This window comes from Meleagris gallopavo, chromosome 5, assembly GCF_000146605.3.
Source record: "Meleagris gallopavo isolate NT-WF06-2002-E0010 breed Aviagen turkey brand Nicholas breeding stock chromosome 5, Turkey_5.1, whole genome shotgun sequence".
Classification (NCBI taxonomy): domain Eukaryota; kingdom Metazoa; phylum Chordata; class Aves; order Galliformes; family Phasianidae; genus Meleagris; species Meleagris gallopavo.
Genome location: NC_015015.2, coordinates 3,403,819 through 3,418,881, shown reverse-complemented (window position 1 = coordinate 3,418,881; position 15,063 = coordinate 3,403,819). Strand labels below are relative to the sequence as shown.

The 15,063-nt window shown below is 39.2% G+C and overlaps 1 protein-coding gene and 1 long non-coding RNA gene across 3 annotated transcripts in view; one reads left to right on the top strand and one right to left on the bottom strand.

Annotated features, from left to right (window-relative positions):
• The window catches only part of LOC109367628, a 173,445-nt gene that overhangs the window by 49,780 nt on the left and 108,602 nt on the right, over positions 1 to 15,063 (bottom strand). Inside the window, exon 3 of the long non-coding RNA XR_002114870.2 lies at positions 10,404 to 10,446. This is a non-coding gene — a long non-coding RNA (uncharacterized LOC109367628). The remainder of the gene's footprint in view (positions 1 to 10,403; positions 10,447 to 15,063) is intronic.
• Positions 1 to 15,063, top strand: part of SLC17A6 (solute carrier family 17 member 6) — a 31,460-nt gene that overhangs the window by 1,760 nt on the left and 14,637 nt on the right. The window contains exons 1-3 of one of the 2 annotated variants that reach the window (XM_010710712.3): positions 1,233 to 1,439; positions 1,583 to 1,835; positions 2,590 to 2,708. In XM_010710712.3, coding sequence (XP_010709014.1) covers positions 1,644 to 1,835; positions 2,590 to 2,708 — 311 coding nt within the window. In that variant the 5' untranslated portion in view covers positions 1,233 to 1,439; positions 1,583 to 1,643. Of the gene's footprint in view, positions 1 to 1,232; positions 1,440 to 1,582; positions 1,836 to 2,589; positions 2,709 to 15,063 lie in introns of those variants that run through there. The other variant, XM_003206097.4, reaches the window with a different exon arrangement.

Here is a 15,063-nt window from a genome sequence, read left to right as displayed (position 1 = left end):
TTTTCTCCAAGGCATAGGATTGACCTATTTTATTTCCGACTCTAGGAATTCAAATACTTTTCACGTCCCTTATGTGCTAACGTCTTCCGGAAGATAATCCCGTTTAATGGGAGGACATTCGTGCATCTTTTTATTCGCACAAACGAATTTTTAACATAAAAATAGAGTATTTTCTTGTATTCGCAATTTAAGACAATAAGAAACGATGCAGTATTAAAGGACGGAAATAATTCCCCCGGCAAATAAAAATCGTTAGGATTTCAACCGAGTAACCATGGGATAAAGTCACCCCATTTGCTTCAAGGCACAGGCAACAATTCTGCTAATTGTTAGCGCCCTATTAGCCGGATGAGTTAACCTCAAAGAGCAGCTCCTCCGAAGAGAATGTCTGAGGTGAGAAGACACTCCTAAGGCGTGGGTTAGGGCAGTGGCAGGAGAGAGCCCAGCGTCGGGAAATGGAGCACTCGCTCCTCGGTAAGAACGGAGCTAAGATGAAAGTTAGTATTTCTGCCTTTCCAATATCTCACTTGCTGCAAGAGAAGCTTCAGAGATTCAGCATGGAGCATCGGCTTGATACATCCGATATCTTTTATTATCCACTCGGTATTTTTAAAGATTTCCACCAAAGAAGAGGTAGAAACTGCTAAGTAAGCTTTCACTGGTTGCGGGGTTGGGACTTTTTTTTTGGGGGGGGGGGGGGCTTGGGCGGGGTTAGGGGGGTAAAGTTTCGTTTTTTTTTTTTTTCGTTTTTTTTTTTTAAAGGGGGAGGAGGGAGGGTCATTATTCGGTATTTTTTCTGTTGATTCGACATAGCTTCAAACGGCCAGCACCCTCCAGATTCCTGCACATAGATTTCTCGGAGATAATAGGATTCCCGTGTAAAACCAAGGAAGTGGGAACGGTGAGATCGAGCTCAGAGCTGAGTTAGGAAGGAAACCTAACCCTAGCTGAGTAGATGCGATCTTTAGCAAAGACTTCTCTGGAGTCGTCAGTTCTCCAAAGCCAGTCATGTTTGGTGGGTTTTTTTTCCCCCACTGCGTGTGCCAGCCATTTTGCAAATCGAAAATAAGTAGCAATACCGCCTCCCCACCCTTTCTGGTAGTCTTTCTATTGTTCCCAATCCAGAAGCAAAATGCACGCAGAGTTGGTTCCCCTTGGTGTTTCTGGTACGGCGGAGGGAGAATAAAATCTTCTCCAGAACACCGTTCCAGTTTCCGTGCTCAACCTCTTGGGCTGCCCAACATGGCGCCTCTGCAGTGGCTACAGATGATGTCTTCTTAATGCGTCCTACATATTTACGCAGAAGTCTTTAATGATAGATGAGCAGTTCTCAGCTAAAGCTCCTCCCTGGGTTTCTGCAGCGGGCTGTCGCGGGGCGGAAGGGAGCCGGGGATGACTAATCGTGACTCCCACAGGTCACAGCTGAAGAACAGCTGAAGGTGAACGGAAAACAAGGAGTAAACATCCAAAGCAAGCCGAAGGGGCGGGGGGGCTGTGAACTTAAGCCTTCAGCTACCCGAGGTGGCTTCGCATTCAGGCAGCGGGGAGGCAGGGTTTGACTTTCCCTTCTTGTGTCGATCAGAGTCCTAGAGAAGAGGCAGAAGCCCGGGGACACCATCGAGCTGACGGAAGATGGGAAGCCCATGGAAATGCCCGAGAAGAAAGCCCCGCTTTGCGACTGTACCTGCTTCGGGCTGCCCCGGAGGTACATCATTGCCATCATGAGTGGACTGGGATTCTGCATTTCCTTCGGGATCCGATGTAACTTGGGAGTGGCCATCGTGGACATGGTCAATAACAGCACCATACACCGAGGAGGAAAAATTATTAAAGAGGTGGGAATCCTTCCCTCGTAGCTCCCATACCCTCTGGGTGCACTTCCCAGCTTCAGACCAGGCACCTCAGCGCAGGCAGCCGGGCTCTGCCGCAAGGATGCTCCCCTGCCGCCCCTCGGATCTGCCCGCCCCCCGCCGCCCTTAGTAGCCCGGAAACTTCATTGGGGAAAGATAAATCATTTCTGCCAATAATGTTTATTTTTCAGTTGTAGTTCCCAGCGCAAAGCCGTTTGGGGCAAAAAACGAGCGGGCAGATTCCTTTTGCACATCACTTAGGAAAACACAGCCATCTCGTAAAATAAACATAGGGAAAGGAAGACACCGAATAAACCGACTGTAAGAGGGTGAAACGTATACGGGGAGGTTAAGCAGGAATGTTTGATTAAAGCAGGATGAAAGAATTTGCATTGAAAAGGCGTTAAAATGCCTCGTTAAATCTGCTTAGAGCGTAGCGGGCGAGAGGCTGTGTGACACCTAGACGAGTAACGGGACAGCAAGCCCACGCTCATCCCTGCCGGGGGGTCTGCGCGATTCTGCTGCTCTTCCATCCGGGGGGCTGTCGGTGTGGGTGCGGTGAGGATCCGGTAGGAAGGGGAGGCAGCAGGAGCTCCTTGTCCCGGGTGCCATCGCTGGCCTCGTGCATCCCTCGACCGGCACGGTGAAGCTTTTTACGGGAACTTTCTTTAATCTAGCACGATTACAGCTTTCCTCTTCTCTTTCTTTCCTTCTCTCCCGGTTTCCTTGGCTCTGGAAGAAAGCGAAGTTTAACTGGGATCCTGAGACGGTTGGCATGATCCACGGCTCATTTTTCTGGGGCTACATAATCACCCAGATCCCCGGAGGGTATATCTCGTCCCGACTGGCAGCCAACAGGTAACGACGACCTAAATCTCCCCAGTTTCATGCACGGGGGGGAGCAGACAAAGGGGCGGCTCCTGGCCCGGAGCTCAGCTCCGCTCTCCCCGCCCGGGGCGGCCCCGAAAAAACGTCCGCCCGGCCGGGATGTAGGAGCTCTAAAGAAGGAAAGTAGGAAACCTGGAGAAGTGGCCGTTTCCACCCTCCCTCCCAAACCGCTCTCTGGTTTCGCGAGGGATCTCTCGGCGTTTGTTTCTTTTCTCGTTATTTTCTCGTTCAAATTTAGCTCGGGGAGGTTGTGGCAGCGCTGTTCTAAAGAGCCGCATTCAGAGGCAAGTTCAAAGATCCATTGTTTCCTCAAAGCCTCAGAGATGAATATATATATATTTTTTTCCCGAAAGAATGTGTTTTGTTTTTTTTTTTCCTATGAAAAAGAAAACCATCGGCAGGAATTTTCCATTAACGCAAACGAACGTAGAATGGTCGAAAAACACGTTTCCATGAGACTTACACAATGAAAAGAAAGTGCAGATGGTGCGGGGACTTAAGGACTGGTTTCTATGGTGTCTGGCCATTTTTCAAGCACCCAGGGTGCGATTCTACCTGTTAATTAGATCCGCTGAGTATTCAAGACACATGACGCTTTCACATCCATTCTTAATGCCCCAGGCTCATCGGTCGACGACACAGCAAAGGTCCTAGTGCCAGTCTTCAAAACCATAACAAGCTAAGTGTAAATGGATACTAAAATCAGCAATGTATACCTTTATCTCTTCTCCGAAGTGTGCAGCATCAAGGGTAGGCATAGGCTGATGGAGACACTTTGCTTGGGAAGAAAGCTGGCTTATATTTGAGAAAGGGGAGCTATGGCAAAAATACTCTCTCCAAGGTGAATGGCTTTTAGACAGATGTCTACATTACAGATCCTTTGTAACTGAGATAACCCTCCATTGATAAACAAACCCAGAATGCAACGTGTATATGGAAGTGGGATATGCATTGTCTGTGAGTTTACAGGTGCCATCTTTTTGTTAATAGCTCAGAAATCTAAAAAGGCTATTTCGAATAACAATTAACAGCTGCCTAAAAGGTTCCTTCTTCGAGCTTTTTTTGCATCTTTGCAGAGCCTAGCTTCTCAGGATCAATGGAAGTCTTACCTGAGTTAAGACTGAGGAATCTGAGTCAGAGAAACAAAAGCCTGTCCTTGTTTGCCCCAGTAATGTCAGTAATTAGAATCGATAGAGATTTAATGTGGCAGCAGCTACAAAGATTTACAAGACAAAAGCACGGAGTCCCAAGAAATCTCAGTAGTTTGTTTACACGTTCTATCTGACCTCGGTCAATCAAGTTTTCTTCCTCTTTATGGATATTTACACTTACATCAGTAAAGGTAGGCCAGTTCTAATTGCTAACCTGGACATACTTTAACTCAATTTTTCATAGATTTGTGATCTGTTATTAGCATCGTGGAAACTTCTGAAACAACAACGAGGGAAATGATCAGATAAACCACAGATTAAAGGAACTAGCTGCTAGGAATTGCAAATGGTAAAATATAGATGGTGTCTGTGACTTTTATTTAGCTTGCAGATAAAAAATGGCTTAGAACAGAGACTTGTTAGATGGCTGGAACAACAACACGTCAAGGAGTCCAAACCCTGCTACAGATTTTGACATCTGTATATTCAGCTTGAAAGGGAAGGGTTCGCTGTAGGGTCACATGACACTCAAAATAAGGTGCAAAGCTTGATGGCTACACCTTTTGAAAGAAACCACACATCAGAAGAAGTCAGGGAGCCTGAAGTACCATTAGAAGTTATATTACATCATAAGCTGTAAAGTTCTGTTGTTTTATATATTCTTCAGCCTCAGCTGCTCCATTCAAACTATGGTGGATGACAAACAAGACGTTTTTAAAATTATTTTAAGCATCACTGAATTTGTGAGATCAACAGTTTCCTTTGCACTCAGGGCAGATTTGGATTTATATAGAAAATATAACTTCAGATATCCTCCACGTAAAAAATAAGTCTCTACTATAGCATCACCAGATTCAAGACAAGCTATGAGGAACAGGTCTTAGTTGAAGAAAAATCCAGATTTTTCAAGAGGGAGAGTAATTCATTCTCTGAGAGTGGAAAAAAATAATTATTGTATCAAAAGATGATAGTGTGAATGAAAAACTGATTCCCAAGTGTCAAGAGTCTCAAGGATGGAAACTGGGAAGAGGGTTAAGGTGTGTTTTGTGAGCTTTATTTATTAACAGGGTGTAGCAAAGTGCACAGAACTGAGTTTGTTTGACATTAGGATTCAGTCTAGCAACCAATTATAGAGATTGGGTTGATAGAACGTGAAAGTGTCACTAAGACATAACACATAGAAGAAACGACCCTCCAGTGGTATCAGGTACACCTTTCTACACACAATGCAGTCATTTCAAGCTGGGCTGAAACCTTTTGTTTTGATTCCACCCTTATTTTAAAATGCCTCCTGCCAATTAAGAATCAGCAACACCAAGCTCTGAACTTTCTAATATATTTTCTTTTCAGTAGAGCCTTTAAATGGGTAGCATTTAACTGAGATTCTTTGCTAACTGTAGAACTCAAGGCTCCTGCTGCACAGATATTTTGTTCTGCTTTGAACCATTGCTCTTATCATGCATAGATCCCCCCATTACTTCTGACACATCACATATATCAATTTACACACATACAGTGATTTACAGATCTTTAAGTAGTAAATTGAGTTTCTCAGAAGTTTGCTGTTGATAGCTTTGGCCTCAATTATTGTTCATCACTGATAATTTTGTTATAGTCTTCACAGCCCAGCAATTAGGGAAATGCTTTATTTTAGGTATACATTTATAGAAGGCTTACACTGCTATAGAACCAACATGCTCAGATAAAACCACCTTTGAAAATTCCAGAGAGCACTGAGAAATACTTCTCCTGAGCACTTACTTTGCCAGTGATCAGTGGCATTTAGAATCAGAGAATCACCAAAGTTGGAAAAGACCTCCAAGATCATCCAGACCAACTGTCCACCAGCCACCAATATTTCCCCACTAAATCACATCCCTTAACACAACATCTAAATGTTTCTTGAACACTTCTGGATATGGTGATTCAAACATCTCTCTGGACAGCCCATTCCAGTGCCTGACCACTCTTTTGGAGAATAAATTTTTCCTAATATCCAACCTGAACCTCCCCTGGCACAACTTGAGGCCATTCCTTCTAGTTCTATCACTGATTACATGGAAGAAGAGACTAAACAAACCCAGGTCAGTGAACCTGTCAACCTTTGTTTACTTCCATAGAAAGAAGGAACATTCAGCACATTCCAAAAGACATGGACTTGGGCTTCAGGTGGGCCCTCATTTGCAATTAGTGAAGCTTTAAACTTGTAACTCTTCAGTCATGTGTAGAAATAGAGGATTCCCTTTTGCTACAAGGCTTGAGAACTCTTCTTACAGAGGAGGACTGGAATAAAATTAATGTGCAACCAGCCACAGTAGGCTGGAGGAACAACAGAAGTGCAGTGTGGAGTTCTGTTTGCAGGGCTTATTTCAGCAATATCTTTTCTCAAGGTCAATCAGCAATGAATCTTGCCATCAAGGAAGCATTACACAATGATAGCAGAGAGTATTGAGATGTGCTCTGAGCTACTAGAGAAAGTGTTTTGTCACAAAGCATCCAGCACAGTTTGTATTTAATTGAGGTTCTTCCTCATAGATGAATTTATGTACAGCCTTATACTACAATTCTCTTCTCCCCATGTTGCTCTACAACGGGAGCAGAATTGTTTCTGTAGAGATGTTTACTTAAATATCTTCATCAAGAACAAAAAACAGCAATGATTCAGAGCTTCTGAGGCTGTAGGGTCAAAAACAGATGAACAAGTCCAAAGTAAGATAAATGCTTGTTGCTTACAATTCATTCTGATGAGTAATATCAAAGTTTTCTCTCAAAAGAATTAATAAAAAGTGATAATATTTTTTGAGATTACTGGGGATTCGGTGCTGTGTTTTTCATTAAAGTCACAGTGAGTTTTCAATAGTTTGAGTGGGGTTTCTGTGAGAAGAACCTGAGATATTTTTGCTTTGTTTATAGGTATTTTTCCTTGAAAAAGTGCAAGGAAATAAGTAAACTCAATTCTAATGCATTAATACAGTGTATCCAAACTATGTAATTAGCAGAGCTGTTACTCATACTGACAGTTAATGCCATTTAAGAGCATAAGTCTCATTTTAATGCTTTTAAACTACAGGTTTGCATGTGAGCATGAGAATGGCTCTCTCCAGAGGGGCTATCATTATGCAATTACTAAGTCTTGAATAGAAACATTATGAAATCCTCACTCTTCTAAACACACTAAGTCTTAATTTCTACTTAAGTCATTAAAATAACTTTAGCTGGGGTTAATCAGACTTTGCCTCTTAACAAATTTTAAAAAAGGAAAAATTCTCAGTAGCTGAACACCTCTAATTAAAAGGAAGAAAAAAATCGGTGCTTTGGTAGTCTTCTAATTTAATTTGCATATTTGATTTAAATGGAACACGATAGCCAAGATGTTTAAATGCTTTAAAACAATTCTAGGGATTTTCTCTCTCTGAGAATATGCTTTTTTCTGCTGTATATTGTATCAGACACCAGGTTACCAGGATATTTGCCCAAGTCAAATGCAGTGTGATGGAGCCCCCTCTTGTGTTTTTCACAACCAAGTGAATGCCTCCAGTTAGGCTAGACAGACTCCACCAGTGTGACTAGTATGAAGAGATTAATGTGCAAGTAATGTTCAAGGACATATCTACTGCTATGATCATGCTAAACAGTCCTTAAACAAGACCTACTGCTATATTCACATTTCATCAGCCATTTCAGGAATGCTGATAAGCTCACTAGTAAAACTAAAATCAGCACAAACTGGTGATAAATTAAGGATCACTTGGTAAAGATTTTGTTCAAAATAATACATATCCATAATACACATAATACACAAAATAATACACTCCATCAGGGAGTGGGAAAGCTCTGGAAAGCTGTGATGCTGAGTGAGATTTTAAGCTATTCTATGTGATCCTCTTGTAAGGAAGTCAATGTAATCCTGTGTGTTTTTCTGTCTTTGGAATGGTCGGTGTATTTAGGTCAGTGGAAATTACTGTGGATTGTTGCAAGTAATTTGGGTAAGAGTATTAATATGAGTTTTTTTTAAAAAATCATAAATGGGTTACAGGAGAGTCACAAAAGTAGTTAAAAATAGAATATCGTGTTATAAAGTGAAATAATAGCAGGAACTGTATATGCAATGTATCAGTATATAAAAAACAATAGTTGGAAATAACTTGATTATAAAACATGCAAATAGCTCTATTGAAAAAAAAAAAGACCAAAAGCATTGGATATAAATGTGTGTTTTAGAAAGATGTAAAAATTGAAAGATATAACAAGAATCAGTAAGAAGCAGCCAGATAAATGGGGGTATAAGAAGCATAAATATTGAAAGTAACCAGTTATATTTTAACTTCTGATATATCCTTTAAAAATAGTTTAAAGACACAATGAAAATCTGTAATTAAACCATTGTCCTCACAAAAGCCTTATTATGTTGTGGCAATATTTCCTCATTGATTTACGAAGTAACAGGTTAAACACATACTTACTGTTACTCAGGAATGATTCTCTGAAGTTAATGGGTCATTGTTAGATTATACATGCTCAGGAATTCATTCCCAGGTGTGCAGTTACATATTTAGAATATAAAAGCAGTCTTTGACCTTAGATCCCAAATAGTGTTTCAAAAATAGATCTGTAATAATCACAGACTTTTTGGTAAAGCAATGCTGGCTATTTTAACTTACTTGTATATATTTGATCGTTAGAACTGTGTTACACAAAGACCTAATGAAAGCAGAATAGAATGACAATTTGTTAAAAAAAATATATAACAAATTACCTTATAATTCCATGATAATGACTTGTATTTCCCATTATCTGTTAAACCACAAATCCTGGCACTATTCACATTAAGGATCATCGTTACAGAACTACACTAAATTTCTCTACAACTCAATTATCTTTCATCTCTGTTGACCTCTCCATCATTGTCACATTCCAATCTGAATGAAAATACATAAAAATCAAACTCTCTCTTCAAATTCTTGTTTTCCAAGTGCCATTCATCTTGTTATCAAGGGCTAAAACCTCATACCCAGCACATAATCCAGTAGGATTATTTTCATGAATAGACTGATATTTCAGACAACTATATGAGAGCATTTCATCTCAGACCCAGACATTTTCACTGCCGTTAACGTGTCCTTAACTCCTTACTCCTTAACTTAGTCTTAACGACAACCAAACAAAACATATAAACTGAAATAGAAAGCAACCACACATCTTTACATTCTGCCATAGGTAGATATAATATGTTGTAGGTTTTTTTTGGTGCATAACCACAGAATGGTGAGACTGGAGCCAAATTCTGAACTCCTGAAGACATGATTCAGTTCAAAATCATGCAGATTCAACTGGGCTACAGTCCCAGACACTGGTGTTAGGTTTGTCTGTTTCCAGGCAGAGCAGCCTATTTTGCATGGGAAAAAAAAAAAAAATCCAAAAAATCCATACTAGAAAAACAAAATGAGATGATTTTGTTACCCTACTGCATTGCAGAGTCTTTTAAGCACCAGTTACTGCAAGTAGGGGACCGGAGAACCATCTCCGGGTGGCTGGTACTGCTGTTCCCTCTGCCATATGGCTCAGGGTCTTTCCATTTTTCTGTCGTGAATGATGGAGCTGTTTTCACAATATAATGGTGCAACAAGGGATTTGGATGGGGTTTTTGGTTGATAAAGGAGGGCTCAGATGTGTGACAAAAATTAATAATGTACCCAAGCCCTTATTATACTAGATTAGATGACGGGAGGTCGGCTTTTACATATTAATGTTTCATGAAAGGCTTGTAATAGGATTTAGTATGAAAGGCACACAGACACATCCCCCTCCTCCCTTCTACACGTATGAATGAAAGTAACTTGTTTTTATCACATTTTTAAAAAGACAGATAGAGCTGCTGTAGTATGCCTTCTGGCCACAGGTTCTTAATGGATAGATTGGTTTTAAGCAATTCTCTCCATGCAGTACGTTCAGCCAAAGACTGGCACTTGGGAATAAGCATTCCCCCTAATGTTAAAGTTAGCTTATCCTGTCTGTTTGCTAGGCAGCTGAGTTCACTGACCACTCTAATATTCATGGCATAATCCCAGCTTCATTAGCCCTATGTCATTTTATGCAAACGAAGGACCTGATTCAGAAAAAAACCCACTACATTCTGTCTATCATTCATAGAGCCATGAACTGTCATGGTGGGCATTTAAGGTGGATATGTCCACAGTAGAAAGGTTAACAAAGTAAGCAGAAATGAGTCAGAGCTAGAGATAAGCCAGAATGATGATGTAACATTGCAGAATGTCTCCCCATATGGGGTTCATTTTCACTTAGTTCATATCAAATAAGCAAATTGAAGTAGAGAATATCCCAAGGAGGATTATCAGCATGACTATGAAGTGAAAAAGATAACCAGAGTAAGAGAAATATTATCAGGATTACTTAGGTTATTTAGTTTACAGAGGGAATGAGCAAGTGACACGGCAGGTACACACTGAATAAACATGAGTATAAGTAATGTAAATATTCCAAACTGACTACTCACAGTCTGCAGTCAAGAAGGTAACCACTGAAGCATGGGGAAACAGCTGGAAAAATGCAAAAACAATTGTCACAATATAATATGATGAAAAGCAATTTTTTCAGAAGTTAGTACAAGCACTCTTTACATTGACATAAGGTAGAAGTAAGCAAATCATCATTAACAGCGTTAGAAATTTGCTTGGAAGCTCTGTATTTATCATTAACATTATAGGCTAAACTATTATTTTCTTCTTTTTTTTTTTCTGAGAAAACCTGTGTTACTCTAAGTGGAGTACTATCAGTCCACAAGAGGCAGATTTTTTTGAATTATTTGGATATAGAATAGAAGATATCATCCAAATATATCAGTATTGCCAAGTAACTTCTCTTCCAGCTCTCTCCCAGGTCTTCAGTCTCCAGAATCCCTGCTGAATGTATGATTTCTCATAACCTTTCAAAGGGGAAAATCTAGTCCTCTCTGACACAGCGTAGTTAATGCCAGTCACTTTTCCCAACAAGTATCCACAATCACTTCTACCTGCTTTGTTATTTCGGCCCAATACAGTATCAACACTGGATTTCATGCTACAGAATGCAATTTAGGCTGGTTGCATAGAAATATTAATGTCGCTGTCATTTTGCTCTGAAAGAATCCACATTTAACCCAAGCAGTGAGGATATTGTCATCTATAATTCTTAGCCTACATACCAGAAAACACTCCACCAGGCAGTGCAAATATAGCTTCTGAATTTATACATTGCCAGATCCATAAAATATTTTGAAGTATGAACATGAATGATTTATTTTATAACTGCATCATATATCTCTAAATTGAGAGGTAGTTATGAATCACAGTCCAAAACCTGGAACTCAGTAAGATAATTTGAATGAGACGGTCTAGGTTTGAAACATGATCTAGCAAATTACATATTTAAAGAGCAGCCAACCCAAAGCTAATGAGCTAGAAGGAATGTGTCTGAGTTTTATCTTGACATATATGGGTATAATGAGCTGTAAAACAAAACTACAGTTTGAGAGATTCCCTAGCTGAATTCAAACAGGAGAGAGAGAGGGCTAATTGGGTGATCAAATGAATGAAGAAAAGGAAGATGGGATGGAGAGGGCCCAGCTTGCTTAGTGATGCAAAAGAAGGAAGATAGGATTGCTATTGGGTTAAACAGCAGATATCAGAACTGCTAAAATAAGACAACATGAGTGCAAGATATCTATCAGATGTAGGAAGTAACAAGCTGGGAATGCTTCCAAGATAAGTGGGGCACATGCTAATTACTTCTGAGTTGGAACTTCATCTGCTTATGAAAGGATGATGTAATCCACTTGCTGGGAAGAGCATTGATCAGAATTTAATGACCCAGGAGGGTTTACATCCAGCATCAATTATCATGATGCTGTAATCATGTGCCGAAGTCTTTTAAAAAAAAACAAAAAACAAACAAAAAAAAACCATTCTGTATCAAATATATCTCTGAAGAGCAAACGGATCTTTGTGAGAAGTATTTGGGGACTTGGTTTGACTTCTATGTGTCAGTGGTAATAATGGAACTCAGTGAAGGCAGAAGGTCAAAAAGGGACTTCATATTCCTGACAGACATTCTATACATGGCATTTCTCTCTGGCACTTGGCTCAGTCAGGCCTTGCAAGGTCTGTTCTACTAAAAGACTTGGGAATACTTTGGAATTTGCTCATCTTCAAAACCTGCAGATATATATATAGCAAATTTGAATCCTCAAAATGCTCTATATCAAAGTCTTAGAAGACCCTCATCACACAGTATAGGTGGAGAGACACCTTGTAAGAAGGGAATGTTAAGTAGCAGCTAACAATCTGAAATATACAGTGACTGAACGTACTGATAACTCAAAGAAAAAATGAAGATAAATTGACATTGCTAGCAAGATCTGCAGAAAAAATGATCCTGATAAATCTCTGCATGCTTACAGACAAGCTCTTGTATTTTTTGCTTAAACATTTCACTAATAAAAACATTAAAAAAAAGTTTTAATCCAATATCCAGCCTTGTAGCTCCCCACAGACAAGAAATTATTTGGATTGTGAAAAAAAAAGAAAAGAAAAAATAGCATAATCAACTCTATGTTTTGTTGCTGGCCCTCTGTAGGAGGTTTGTCGAAAAATAAATGATAGTCAATGAAGTCAGAGCAGAAGATAAATTTTAGCAATCCTGAGCTGATAAAATAGTCTGAAAAACTTACTTTATATGAAATACCTGCAGCTGCCAGAGCTGCTCCTGCTCTGGACTTCTCCTAGACAAGCACAGGTCCTTATATGTTCTTTCTTGATAATCAAGACCTAGTTTCTTTTAATATATGTTTGATAAAATAAGTTTTCTTTCATCAACATAATACATTATTTTCTGTAAGGAAGGAAATCGCAATAATATTTTTAGGCTACACTGGGAAAGTTTTAAAGAAATGTTCATGTTTTCACTCCTCTTTAGTTTACATCCTCACTTAACAGAGGGATCTCATCTAAGACCAGGAAAAATGTTCTATGTTTGTTAGTGGCCAAATATTGGATTTTGTATGAAGAACTGCCTATATGCAAGACTTGTGCTCAGTTACTACTGGCTTAACTGTTGTAGGACTGTGGGAAAAAATGGGGAAGCATTCACATCAATGAAGAGTCATTAAATACTGGTGATCATAGTAATTCATCCATGATGATGACAAAAAAGGCACCGCACTGTGCATACCCATGCAAAGAAATATTCTCAAGGTGCTAAAAGCAATTAATTGAACCACTAAAAAAGTTCAGACAGCATTAAAAGAGAAGATAATAACTTGTACAAAATGTTCAATACTAATAATTTACCAAATTAAAATCAAGTCCTTATATTGTGATCAGTATTACTGTAAAATTGTGAAGTAGAGAGGTCGTGTGTCACAAAAATGAATATGGGCTTTATTTTCCACAAGTTCCTCTTTTCAATCAGAACAACTGATTTAATTTACCGTAGCACTATGGAATGTTGTACTTCTTCAAGATTTCCTAAGAAATCATGACAACAACAACAAAAAAACTTTCTTATTCCACAGAGAGGCTTTAGGTGAAATGATGATCATTGACTTTTTGGAGGTGAAATATATTCAGTTACTGTTCTTGATGGTTGTTCTAGTAAAGTCACTGAAAACTTGTTTAGTTTATAACAAAATCTGATGTGACACCTTCTATGCATTCATAGCTCCCAATTTCATTCCATCCAAGCATACACCATCTTGTTTTCTAGTTTTAGGTGACCAGCATTTACTATTCTTTAATTATTTTGGATTTCAATGACATGACATTCATAACTCATTCATAATGCATATATTTAAGCATCTTAAAGCACTTTCTTCTTGAAATACATAGCTAAATTTACTATTTTGAACATATACAGCTATCTCTTTTTCCTTATTTACAAGATGAACAGCAGTTAAGGTACTGCATATGCTTTAGATTTGACATATTATTTTGTCTAACAGTTTATTTTTAATGAAAGTAGACCACAATTATCTGAGAATAAGGAGACATAGATAATGTTAAATCTTCAGTGACATTAAAGAATGACATCAATGAAATGCACTAGATTCTGACAGCTGGGGAATGAGTCCTTCCATGCGCATGGGAAAAGAGTTCTAGGTTTATGGAGTCATTGGAGCAATTTTCACTGCCAGTCCTTTGGGTAAAGGGATGCTTCCAACCAGGACTCCTTAATTTCAGATATCATATGCGTAACCCAATATGTCACCCATCTGGTGTTCAGCATTTGGCAAGCATCTGTATTCCCACTGTTCTCAGTTCAGTTTATAAGCTGACACTTCTTTCAACCAAGTAACCAAATCTATAATGCGCTTCCATGCAGAATGCTCATGTAATATGAATTGCATGAAAAAAGCAGATGTGAATAGTGAGACTTCACAGAGATTAGAAATCCAGAAGTGAAAATAAGTGCATTTCTTTCTCTTTAGTTTTTCCCCGAAGAGAAAAACGAGCCAACTGGCTTGAAAATCAAAAAGATTAATTCTTCCCACAACTTCATTCCATTCTAAGTATTTCTCCTGACTTGTCAGAGTCATTTCCTTCCTCTGTTCCCATCCCGAATGTCTCTTAGTCAAATATGATTTTGCTGTTATTACTCCTTGTATTACAGAAGGACCAAGTCCCAGCTCACAACCTCTGTATTATGCTTTTGTCAGTAAAACACTGAGGTTCAATGTTAGATCCTGTCTTTTGGGACTGAATCTACTGAGTCTAGAAATGGAAACAGATAAGCAAAGCATAATTCTTTCTTTCAAGGATTCTAGTCACTTTTGTGGGCTAGGATTTACATTTTTACCTCCTCCCTCACACACTACTACCATGTTTATTAATTTGTCCTTTGTGTATGGTTAAATTCTTCTATATATTTAAACCAGTTGCTGTTTTGGGGTCAGAAAGAAATTTTCCCTCCTATCCAGGCATTGTTGAAGGGATATCACAACAGTTTAGTTCCCTCCTAACGCCAAGGCAGAGAATAATGGCATTGTCATTGGCTGCTCCATCTCTGTAATTTGCTGCAGTTTTTCCCAGATTTTACCTTAAATCTACTAAAGCTCTTAATTTATGCCATGGAATTTAGATATGTCTTGTGGTTTTTAGAACATGCCCAGCATGAAACAAATG